This window comes from Hippocampus bargibanti, linkage group LG18 (assembly GCF_051943395.1).
Source record: "Hippocampus bargibanti isolate YZ-2025 linkage group LG18, ASM5194339v1, whole genome shotgun sequence".
Taxonomy (NCBI): domain Eukaryota; kingdom Metazoa; phylum Chordata; class Actinopteri; order Syngnathiformes; family Syngnathidae; genus Hippocampus; species Hippocampus bargibanti.
In genome coordinates this window covers 11,750,371-11,763,152 of record NC_142751.1, presented here as the reverse complement: position 1 = coordinate 11,763,152, position 12,782 = coordinate 11,750,371, and the positions used below count along the sequence as shown (strand labels likewise).

The following is a 12,782-nucleotide window of genomic DNA, read 5'->3' as shown; positions in this document are numbered from 1 at the left end:
TGTTGGAACCTAGATTCACAAAATAGTCTATGACTACAGGGACAGTGTGTTTCCCTGCGTACACAGATAAAATATGAATCAAAGTCTTCTCGTGGTCATTCAAAAAAAATCTATCTATCTATCTATCTATCTATCTATCTATCTATCTATCTATCTATCTATCTATCTATCTATCTATCTATCTATCTATCTATCTATCTATCTATCTATCTGTCTATTATTACCTACCTACCTATCTAATAGACAGTATACGTGTACACACACACAGTCTAATAGAGTTGAGCTTTTTAATAGTTACATTTAATTGCATGTGTTTTGTCTGTACTCAACATCTACAGCCAGTACAGTCAAAGGAGAGTACACATTTGATTTTGGATGCTGCGGGGTCATCTGATTTTAGCCGCATATGAGCCATGTCAATATATGACAACAAAGTGATAGGAAGCTCAGCCCCCAGTGCAAAGCTATCGGACCGCTAAAGTGCGCAAGGTCTTTTTTACATCAAGTCGCGGTGCGGAAAGTGCTCGACGTAAATGAAAACAGGCTCCACTTAAAAGGAGGATTTGATCGATGTTTTCATGGACAGAATTTTTATGATAAACCCGAACCGGATGCAGAAAGTGTCACCTAGTGCTCACGGAGTCCTTCATTGAACAAATTCACATGATCCTCCCACAAGCTCCTTGTCACGAGTCTTCATCTTCGCTGTAACAGTTGACACAAAACACACGGACGTAAACACGAGACTGATTGGTGCAAATGATTGTACAGTCACTGTGTAAAGATGGCGACTTTAGACTCAAGTTTTAACACCTAAACTATGATGTACACAGAGCACTTTTCTTGAGACCGAGTCTGAGTACAATGACGTACATTGAAGTACTCACCAATACCAAGTAGGAATAACTACACAATGGTTATTTAATGGAGCGTAGCTATAGCTACATGTATTTGATTGTCTATGCTTTCACTGTTGTTTAGCATGGGGTACGTCATCAATATCGATGATATATAATTGGCATTTATAAGAATATTATAACAATACATTTCATTTATAAGGGCCTTTCAAAACTCTCAAGGTCACTTTACAGTCACAGGATAAGGGTTTCTGTGGGTGAGCAGCGGCAGCCACACGCGCCAGCGTTCACTCAACCCGGACGTAACTCAGCGAGAAAGGTAGCTAGCTAATAGAAAGCTAACAGATAGCTATCTAGGCCTTCACTCAACCCGAAAGTAACTCAGATAGACAGCTAGCTAGCGAATAGACAGCTAACAGATAGCCAGCTAGGCCTTCACTCAACCCGGAAGTAACTCAGATAGAAAGCTAGCTAGCTAATAGACTGCTAATAGATAATTTACACAGTATATCTGATCCAACTTATGTTGGCGGGAATTTAAGACATATCGGAAGTCATCTGCGTAAGCTCTCAGTCGTTACAGGAGTGGTCCATCGATGAAAAGGTTTCTTCAGCCGTCATCTGTACTTCTTTGAAGGTGTCGGAACGTCTCGCTCGTCATCCGAAAAGCTTCGTCAGCGAACAAAAAATGTTGGTAGCCCTATACAGAGACAGAGACCTCTGGACATTAGGGAAATATATATAGGGCCTGAGCTACCAGCAAATTTTAGTTTGCTGACGAGGCTTCTCGGATGAGGAGCAAAACGTCGGACACCTTCAAAGAAGTAAAACATATCGGAATTGGATTTTTCACTCTGAAGATATTCCAATTTCATGCCTTTTTTCCCCATTTTAAGATGCCATGACGCATCGTTCTAATTCTGGCAAACAAACAAAATTAGCTTTTTTTCGTTTTTTGAATCATGATGTGTCAATCAATTAAGTAAAACTTCCATGATTGTGGCGCTCACGATTATGAGGAAATCTAGTACAGTATTCGTACACCATGAACTTGGTAGTGTTGGCGAGGCGAAAGAAACAAAAAAAATGTTCCACTGATTCCAAGACTGGACTTGACCAATCCAGACTGGATCGTAATAAATCAAGTCATGATGGCATCTTTGTTTTTCCACAGGGTCGGTCGGGGTAAGCTCGGTCTTTGATGGTGTGGGAGTGGACACACAGTGTTTTCCAAAGAGTCTAGCTGGATAGGAGCCTGCACGACTTTCACTTCTCCTTCCTTCTGGGCTTGCTGTGGCCCTCCTTGGTTCATGTGTGTCTCTTCAAGACTTGACATCAGGCTCCGCCTCCTCCCTTTTCCCTCCACCGAGCCTGGAGCGGGACCATGACTCATGTTTGGAGTTCACTTGGCGCTAGGAAAGGGGTCTAAGATTTTCAGTGGAGATCTTTGTTTACAATTGTATTGAATGACTTGATGGTGAATTTCAATCTGCAGTTGAAGATATGCTTCACCTACGTGATCATTGGGGTCTTATGTCTTGACGTTGATCCTTTTTCTTCAGCGCACCGAGAGGATAGCTCGGACTCAGACAAGGGTTTTGGTCCATTGAATCCAGCTCCACATCACTGCAAACCTGCTGCAAGGGGATGTGATGGGCACATTTATATGAATTTTTCATATGCAGAAAAGTGCTTACATGTATGAATGTGGCACGTTAAAGCGAATAGATAGCTAATAGCTAGCGAAAATATAGCTAATAGCTCGTGAATAGATAGCTATGAGCTAGCCAATAGATAGCTATTAAGTAGCGAATAGATAGCCAATAGCCAGCGTATAGACAGCTAATAGCAAGCGAATAGTTAGTGAATACCTAGTGAATAGATAGCTAATAGTATTATCTCCCAGAAAATGCACAAGATGGCGCCCAAGCTCCGTTGTAAATGGGTTGATTTGTCTGCTGGGAATTTGTGTCAACTAGAATCAAATAGTAGTCTTGGTGCAACACACAACAATTCACCATCGCGTTATTTATGTGTTTTCCTTCTAATTTCGCCATCAACACGAAGTTTTCAGACCAAACAAAGTACCCAAAATGCCATGTGTGTCGCTTACTCGGTCAGGGGCGTTCCTGACGTGACATCTTGTCAGGCATCGTCATCAACTCGAAAACAAGACTTCCTGAATATTCAGCGCGAGTCTTAAAACGTAAAATATAGCTATATGCGGTGGAATCTTTGTAAAATATGCTCAGTAGAAGTCATTTGAAGTGATTTTACAAATTATGGACAAGACTTGTCCGGAGACGTCAGTTGTCCTTTAAGGCTTAGAAAATTAGAAAGTAGAAAATTATGTTTTATGGGGACCTGGGAACGGATTATTCACATTTTAATGGTTTCCTATGGGACATTATTTTTTGGGATACACACTTTTCACCTTACACACTCTGTCTGGGAAGCAATTAAGTTCGTAAGCCAAGGTATCACTGTACTGTAGTTGTGACAGAGTGTAAAACTCACCGTGTCAATTGTGGATAAAGACGAGGAAACCTGTAGAAACGTATTTTTGGAGGCAGACGATTGACGACTTAAAACCGAGTCCCTAAAGGACGACTGACTCTGTGACATTGACGTGGCCTCCCTCCGGGGGGCCTGGGCGAGGAAGTGTAGACAAGGGACTTTTTCAGCCAAAGTGTCCCTGTTGAAGCGCAGTGATTATTCAAAGAAAGGTCTTGTATCAGTTTCAAGCTCACATGATTTGACTCGCTGAGCGGAGCGCTCTCACCTGTATTTAGAGTGAATAATGGCATAGATGAAAGGGTTGTAGATGGCTGAGGCCTTGGCAATAACAGCCGGGACGGCTTTAGAGTAGGGATTCAGGACGCTTGCATATCTGAAATGCGTTTTCTGCACGTCAGAACTTATACATCATTGGTTATTATGTTATTATGATATATTTTTTTTCTCCTATTTACCCTGCCCAAGCAATGAGCGTGACACACGCGTAGGGTGACCAGGAGAGAACAAACACGATGATCACAACAAAGGCGATCTTGGCCAACTTCCACTCGGTCTTGATGGTCTGCTGTTGAATCAATGTTGACTTTCTCACCTGAGAGCCCAATTTCTCCACTTCCCTGACAGGACAGATGAAGCTAATTTAGCGTAGCAAACTCAACTCACTGTTAAGAATTTGCTGTCAAACTAAACATCAATCAAAGAGAATTTCAGGTTCTATATTTAAAACAAACACACAACTATTTCTGAAAATATGGTAGGACTCCAGAATGGGAGTGATCTATTCTTATTTAACTCATTCACTGCCATTCACGAAATTATTCGGGAATTGAGCGCCATTCCCGAATTTGTTTGGGTGCAGATTAAGCGCTGGCCATGGACTCTGGCAATGTTTTTTTTCCTTCCACAAGGGTTGCCCCCTTGTGGAAGAAAATATGATGTAGAGCGCCATTCCCGAATTAGTTTGGGTTATAAATGGGGCCGATACGACCAGTCAGACTTTAGTTCGCTGACGAAGCCTCTTGGATAGGAGGCGAAACGTCCGAAACCTTCACTTTTGTACAGATGACGGCTGAAGAAACCTTCTCATCGATGGACCACTCCTGTACGACTGAGAGCTTACACAGACGTAGTTTGGGTTTTGTTTTTTTCTTGCTTGGGTGCCGATAAAGCGCTGGTCAGACTTCTGGCAATGTTTTCTTCCACAAGGGGGCAGCATTTCATATTTTTTTTCCATTTTAGCGTTTTGTTCCAGCTTCAGCTGCTGTTAAAGTGCTGTATAAATCAATATGTATTGCATTTTGTGCACCCGCCCCCATTTCAAGCTCAGATAATTTAGGAATTAACTATTTTTTCCTGATGAAAGAAGAGTCTATTTTTTTTAATTTTTATTTTACGCTGCATTGAATGTTTATGTAATCCTAAAACTGAATAATCTGTGGGTCCTAGAATTCGAGTGACAATGACAAAAACCCTAGCACCGGAGTGGACACATTTTTGCACATCAGGCAGTGAATGAGTTAAATTAAATATAATTTCCCCTACATATTTTACACAAATTTGGAATTCCATAAAAAAGGGGATTGACATATGCCGAAGATGATCTACCAGGGATGTTTTGAAAGGTGCTTATAAATGAAATGTATTATTATTATTATTATTATTATTGTGGTTTCCATCCAAAAATGAAATTTTGGTGAGGATTTTAGCAAGCATCGTGGAATTTCACAGGTTTGATTTGCTTTCGCGGGCCGAAAAAAAAAATGATGTGGCGGGCCGGATTTGGCCCCCGGGCCTTGACTTTGATACCTGTGATCTACATCTTGCTCATGTTTTCCCATGACCACTTATTGTAGCGTTGTCGTGTGACTTCACCTTCCTTCATTTTTACATAACCAAGCAACACTGTTCACACTTAAAAAATAGAGCAACAACATATTCACCTGCTGGCGCTACGAGTCGCCAGGAACATGCACAGATAGCAGTAGGATATGATGCCCAGTGGGATGAAGAAGACAAAGCAACACAGCATCAAAGTGTAACTTTTATTGGCGGGTGTCGATGTGACGTAGTCCCACGTGCACGAAGTCATCAAGCCTTCCGGTATGTAAGAACCTTAAAGACAAACGTGTCGAACAACAACAACGCATCATCGAGAATATAATCCAATAAAATATAAGTGAATAAATTACATACTCCAGCCCAGAAGTGGTGCGAGGCTCCAGGCTAGCGAGTACAGCCACACCAAACAAATGATGAAGCAAGTACGTCGCTTTGAGGTCCAGTGTAAGGCCCGCAGAGGCTTGGTGATGACGATGTAGCGATCCACAGAGATGGCCAGAAGGTTAATCATGGATGTGATTCCGAATAAGGCTCCGCAAAAGGCGTAAATCTTACAACCTGGGAAGACAGCATTGTCATTTCTAAATGCAATAAATGGAATTTGGCGGTGTACGATGACCAACATGAAAATATGAACCAACTGAAGTCAGGAGGGATAGATTATCAGAAGAAAAAGGTCAAAAGTAGCAAACGAAACCACAAGTAGGCTAGCTATAAGCTATCTATTAGCTAACTAGCTAGCTTTCTATCTATTTGAGTTATTCTAGCTCGATTTCTATCTATTTGAGTTATTCCGAGGTTGAGTCAACGCTAGCGCGTGTGGCTGCCGCTGCTCACCCACAGAAAAAATGATCTCGTGTAATGAATCAATGAAGAGATGAAAGTACCGTATTTTCTGCACGAGAAGGCGCACGCAACTTCAATGTATGGCCTTTTTTTTATAATTGTTTTCATACATAAGGCACAGCGCATTATAAGACATATATAATAACAAATAATAATATTAATAATGACAATAATAATAATAATAATAATTATTATTATTATTATTATTACAATAATAATAGCAATAATAATAATGTAATACTACTACTACTACTACTACTACTACTACTAATAATAATAATAATAATAATAAATGTCATTTATAAGCACCTTTCAAACCTCTCAAGGTCACTTTAGGGACAGGATGGGTTTTTTTTCTGTGAATAGAAGTTACAATAGCAGCTAAAAGGAATACAATACAATACAATACAGATGCATTTATATTGAATTTTCACAAATGCTGGAGCCATACCAAACATTAAAAAAACATTTAAAATCAATGAAGAGATGAAAGTACCGTATTTTCTGCACTATAAGGTGCACCTACGCAACTTCAATGTATGGCCTTTTTTTATAATTGTTTTCATACATAAGGTGCACCGCATTATAAGGCGTATATACTCATAATAATAGTAATACATTTCATTTCTAAGCGCCCTTCAAAACTCTCAAGGTCACTTTACAGTCACAGGTAAAGTTTTTCTGTGAATAGAAGTTACAATCACAGGTAAAGGGAATACAATACAATACAGATGCATTTATATTGAATTTTTACAAATGCTGGAGCCATACCAAACATTAAAAAAACATTTAAAATACTGGAGCCAAGAAATCAGAATATTGATTAATATATAAATATATTATATATAAATCACATCAAATTATATGGAGCACTCTCGGCTTTTGAGAAAATGGAATGCTTTTTGGTGCGCATTATAGTGCGGAAAATACGGTAGTTGTAAAAATGTCATAAATACCAGTTTCCCCAAAAATCCAGCCCTTGTAGAGAGAGTTGATAAAGAAGATGGGCGACTGAGTGATGGCCATGAGGAAGTCGCTGACTGCCAGGTTCACGATAAAAAAATTGGGAGGAGTGCGTAGCTTCTTGTTGCTGCAACACAAATCATCCCTTTGTAAATGGGACATGGTATGGGGATACATTCGCTGTTAGTACAATCTGTGAAATTACACCACCAAGTCACCTCATTGTGAGCAAATCATGGTACACCTTTGCCAAACGACAACATAGAGATGTTGTGAATTTTAATCAACTTTGTCAGTCACCCAGAAGATGAGACCATGGTCTTCAACGTCTTCTGTGGAGTGGTCGCCGGCGTCCTGTCGTCCTCTCTGGCCAATCCTACAGACGTCCTCAAAGGTGACAAGTTTTGGACTCTACGTTATATTTTCAATTCCCGAATAAATTCGTGAATGGCAGTGAATGAGTTAGTTATTAGCTGTCTAGCTGGCTGGAAGCTGTCGATCTAGCTGCTGGCTATCTCGCTATCTATTAACTATTTATTTGCTATCCGTAAGCTAGCTAGCTAGCTTTTTATCTATTTGAGTTAATTCGGGGTTGAGTCACACGTGCCAGCGTTCACTCAATTCAATAGCTCAATAACGTTTGGGAAATACTATACTGAAGGAGAAATGTTCTAGAAACAAACATATTTATCTAGTTATCCAGCTATCTAGGTAGCTAGAGCTATCTAGCTAGCTACCTAGATATTTGCTATCTATTTGCTCCTCTATCTGACTAGCTATCTATCTATTAGCTCGCTAGCTAGCTTTCCATCTACTGTATTTGAGTTACTTCGGGGTTGAGTGAACGCTGGCGTGTGTGGCTGCCACTGCTCACCCACAGAAAAAACTGATCCTGTGACTGTAAAGTGACCTTGAGAGTTTTGAAAGATGTTTAAAAATCAAATGGATTATTATTATTAGTATTATTTAAAAAATATCTTCATCACATTGAGTCTCCCTGACGATGTTGTGGCCATTCGGCTTTGAATCCACGACTCTAAAAACAAGTCTTGAATTGGGATTGAAATGTCCTAAAATGGGGTTGTGTTAAGTTCAGTAGGTAGCGCAGTCGGCCTATGTCACAAGGAATAGGCTATTTCCTCCATGTCATGATAGAAGATAGATAGAAGCATCTATCTACAAAAACCCCAAAGTCTCAGGTCAATCATTCAAAGGTCTTAAGAAACAGTAAATAGGATACATTGGATTTTCTAATTCTAAATAGGACATCATAGAATAAATGAACATTCCTGGAAAAAAAGAAATTAGCTCTTGTGATAGCATCAACAAAACAGTGGTTGTTATCTCCTGACTAAACCACATCTCGCTCTGAAATGAGTGAGAAATCATTGATAGACTCAAGCAACGTAGACAATTGGGTACATTGTGAACATGCTTTTTTTAAATATCACTTCAAATGGAATTTTTCAATCCAACGGAATGAACAACGGCGGCTTTAGCTAACAGCTTCTAATGAACACCACACGGGACATTCGTTGACATTTTCCACGTCAAGAGGTTGGGACCGGGCGAACATATCAGCTGATTTCAAAGATTACTGATTACTGTATTAACTCATTCCCTGCCAGACGATGTGCAAAAAATGTGTCCACTCCAGTGCCAGGGTTTTTGTCATTTTTCAATCAAATTGCAGGATTAACGGAATATTGACTTTTAGGACCACATAAACATCGATGAAAAGGTTTCTTCAGCCGTCATCTGTACTTCTTTGAAGGTATAGGATGTTTCACTTCTGATCCGAAGAGCTTCGTCAGTGAACTAAAGTTGTGCTGGTAACTCTGGACCTATATATATGCCTATAGAACAGAGGTGGTGGTGCCAGACCTATGCTCTGATCGGTTAGCGGCTAGCTAGATAGTTAGCTAATACATTGAACCAGCGTTCACTCAACCCAGAAGTAAATAGATAGAAAGCTTGCTAGCCAGCTAATAGATAGCTAATATATAGTCAACAGATAGATAGCTAGCCACTTAGCTGATATGTTTTGGATTGGATTGGATTTGCTTTGTACTTGTATTTGGCGTGTACCTTCGCCTTTATCAGAGTGCCGCTGATGTTGTTGTGACGCATATTGATTTATATAGCGCTTTAATAACAGCTGAAACTGTAACAAAGCGCGAACATGGACAAAAGACAAAAGCTACCCCCTCGTGGAAGGGGAAAAACATTGCCAGAGGTCTGACCAGCGATTTATCAGCACCACTGCAAGAAAAGAAAAACCCCAAACAAATTCGGGAATGGAGCTCTACGTCACATGTTTCAAAATCCCGAATAAATTTGGGAATGGCAGCGAATGAGTTAAGTGTTGTTTTGGTTTTCATAGCTCACCAGTTTGTAAAGACATACAAAAACATTGATGAAAAAGTGTTTCTAGGATCAAAGATTTAATAATAAATGTCTGTCGACTTAAAATTGATTATTGGGGGAACACCTTGGTCCAGAACACCCCACGCCCAAAGATTTCCAGTGACCCACTTTGGAATGCAAGCTTTACGATCCATTCCACATTTCCTCTCGTACCACTCCCTTGTATCGGCACGTCGACCTATCAGGCAAGTGCGAGAGATTTCCCACTGGAGTACGCAACTTAATGCAATCTCACTGTTGTGCCTGACACTTGGGTTTGCGCTCGCTTCGCCCTTTCGGGTTACTCGTCGATGGCCATCGACCGCTTGAGGTTTCAAGTGGGCCTCTCAACATCAGAAGTGCATTAGGCTAAACCGTTAACTGACCGTTGGGGCGTTTGTACGTATCGATGGATAGGATCAGCGATAACAACTGCATTCAATTATTGGGAGACATGCTACAAACAAGCTAATGTTGTATTGCTAAAACAGATTAGACAGAATAGAAGTTATCATATTTAAAAGTTTCATGTTATATGCTTAGTGAACATGTGCGACTTGAGTACACAATGAAAGCACAGAAAACGAGGGCGAGGAAAATCCTACTGGACCCTCCGCAACCCTGCCCACCACCTTTTCCAGCTACTCCCCTCAGGCAGGCGCTACCGATCCATGCACACCAAATCCAGAAGACATTTAAACAGCTTCTTCCCCCAAGCTATTAACCTTTTGAACAGTAGCCCAAATGGAACTGCATAGTGCCTCTTTGCAATTTTTTGATGATGACACTAGTGCAGCGTGTTCTACCGGAAACAAATTCATTGTGTGTTCTACATACTTGGCAATAAAGATGATTCTGATTCTGAAACCTGGGGTCAATCTGAATTGAACAGACACAGCCTGTTAACCTGTCATGTTCATCAAGGAAATCTAGCCTTGGACATAATTTAGTACTTAGTTAACTCCTTCCTTTGAAAGAATTTAGGACTTGAAACTCCCTCACAGGAAGAGCTCATCAGCCAGGTTACAAATCTATCGGTTCAGGGAAAGACAACCAATTAAAATGTCTATGCTGTATTGTTTATAGCTCGTGGTGCTTGGGATGTCCAGGGGCGTGGTATTCAAATCAAGAAAACTATGTTTTACTAATGTATTACAGTAAAGTCTCGTTATATCGATATTCAAGGGAGTCCGAAAAAATATCGATATAACCGGGACTATCGATATATCCGACCCTGTTTGCATGTAATTTTCTCCGTGTGTGCATAGAAATAGTATCGATATAACCGGGACTATCGATATATCCGATATCGATATAACGAGACTTTACTGTACTTAAATTTGCATTTAGTCTCTATAAATAGCTTGGCAGAGGGCTGCAGAATTTGGGCATCTGTCTTGAATGAGTGCGTCCCCTACCGGCAGTAAAAAACAATCTTCCTGGGTTCGAGCCTTTGTCCACAGTGTCCGATCGAACATCCCTGATATTACTAACAAAGATTTGTTTCCTTCACTGATTGTTCGACTGACACAATTTTAGTGAGAAGCGCACCCTGTGACCTGTGACCCCATAGAGTCGGGTCAACTAGGACAGCTACCGCAATACCCAGAGCCTTCTGCAACTATTCACTCCCCGGGAGGCCTTTTTTTTTTTTACAACGACTTCTGTAACTTCAACCGCGAGAGATAAGAGAACCAACCTCAGAGTCAGCAAATAAGGTAGTAGTCAGGCGCGAAAGGGATCATGAATTCAATGGAATAATAGTACCGGTAATCAATTACCTTGCTCACTATAGTTTAATTAAATTGTCACAGTGTACTTAATGAAATGTCCAGAAAGTGTTGATCAATGTAGATTAAGTCACAGCATAAAGCCCTCCCTGTGTTGTTGGTGTGAATTGAGTTGACTAGTCATGCACAAAAAAAGGGAATATGTATTTGTTATTGATTTATGTAATGCAGTTAGCAAATCACTTGGTTGTTTCCGGGTATTGAAGGCCTGAAGGTCTCTGTGAAGGCCATTCTATAGGAGCTTGTGACATTGGTATACTGTACTACATAGGTCTGGACATCATAATAATACTACCTCGCACGTTCCTCATATTTCAGAAGTTTATTCTGATGGTCCCGCCTTTTAAGTCATTCACTGGCAGACGATGTGGAAGTGTATCCACTCCAGTGCCAGGGTTTTTGTCATTTTCACTCAAATTGCAGGACCCATGGAATATTGAGTTTTGGGAATGCCTAAACATTCAATTCGCCGTAAGAAACCTTAGACCCTCTTCTTTCATCATAAAAAAGAATTAATTCCTAAGTTATATGGATCGGGAGTTATCTGAGCTTGAAATGGGGGCAGCTGTACAAAATACAATACAATACATACATACTTTTATTTTTATTTTATTTTTATTTTGTTATGCTTAGAATATCTTGTTTTCTATCCTTTCACTCCCACCCCAACCCCATCCCTCTTCAATTGCTGCTGTGGACTGCAAATTTCCCCATTGCGGGACGAATAAAGGTATTCTGATTCTGATTCTGATTCTGATACTGATTTCTATAGTACTTTAGCTGAAGCTGTAACAAAGTGCTAACATGGACAAAAGGCAAATGCTACCATTTTGTGGAAGGGAAAAACATTCCCAGAGGTCTGACCAGCGCTTTATCGGCACCCCCCGCAAGAAAAACTAAAACCCATACAAATCCGGGAATGCCGCTCCATGTTACACTTTTCAATTCCCGAATAAATTCAGAAATGGCAGCGAATGAGTTAATATACTGATATCAAATGTCTTAATGGCCATTAATGCTATGACCAAAATTTCGATGTAGCTTTTACAAGGACAATATCATAGACAAATAAATCAATCAAGAGTCTTACCAGAAAAAGGCATACATGACTAAGGCGTTTCCGGTCACACCCAATGTTCCGATCACCAGGACGAAAAACGCGACAATGTAGTGAACGTGGTCCTGGACATCCACCTGCCGATAGAAGCTGTGTTGTCGGTCCATTTCTGTAGCAAACACGCATGGAGTAAGTCAGTTTCAATAGTCGTGAATGTGATGAGGTGGTTGTTTGTCAAAACGGGGTGTAGCTAAGATCCACCAAACACTGAACAACTTAGCCAATCACGACAAAGTGGACTGTGCACTAATGAAAAAGTAAATAAAGACATGAAATACATGAACCTTGTACATACTGTAATGGATAAATTGATCTTTCTTTGGGTTTTGAAGCTTGACATACAGTATCGAATACTACATTATTTACATATTGCACTCCAAGAAGACATTTATATCTTCATGGAGATGCTCACAACTAAACTGTGTAAGTTGCAATAATAGTACAGAC

At 40.2% G+C, this 12,782-nt stretch overlaps 1 protein-coding gene across 2 annotated transcripts in view; it reads right to left on the bottom strand.

The window, feature by feature from the left end:
• Positions 1-273: 273 nt before the first annotated feature.
• opn4xa (opsin 4xa) overlaps positions 274-12,782 on the bottom strand; it is a 47,448-nt gene continuing 34,939 nt past the window's right edge. For both annotated transcript variants that reach the window (XM_089020930.1, XM_089020931.1), the window contains 10 exons: positions 12,309-12,444; positions 7,323-7,409; positions 7,016-7,149; positions 5,568-5,771; positions 5,315-5,486; positions 3,830-3,991; positions 3,640-3,747; positions 3,375-3,552; positions 2,374-2,494; positions 274-2,282 (listed from right to left, as the gene is read on the bottom strand). In XM_089020930.1, coding sequence (XP_088877056.1) covers positions 2,378-2,494; positions 3,375-3,552; positions 3,640-3,747; positions 3,830-3,991; positions 5,315-5,486; positions 5,568-5,771; positions 7,016-7,149; positions 7,323-7,409; positions 12,309-12,444 — 1,298 coding nt within the window. In that variant the 3' untranslated portion in view covers positions 274-2,282; positions 2,374-2,377. The remainder of the gene's footprint in view (positions 2,283-2,373; positions 2,495-3,374; positions 3,553-3,639; positions 3,748-3,829; positions 3,992-5,314; positions 5,487-5,567; positions 5,772-7,015; positions 7,150-7,322; positions 7,410-12,308; positions 12,445-12,782) is intronic.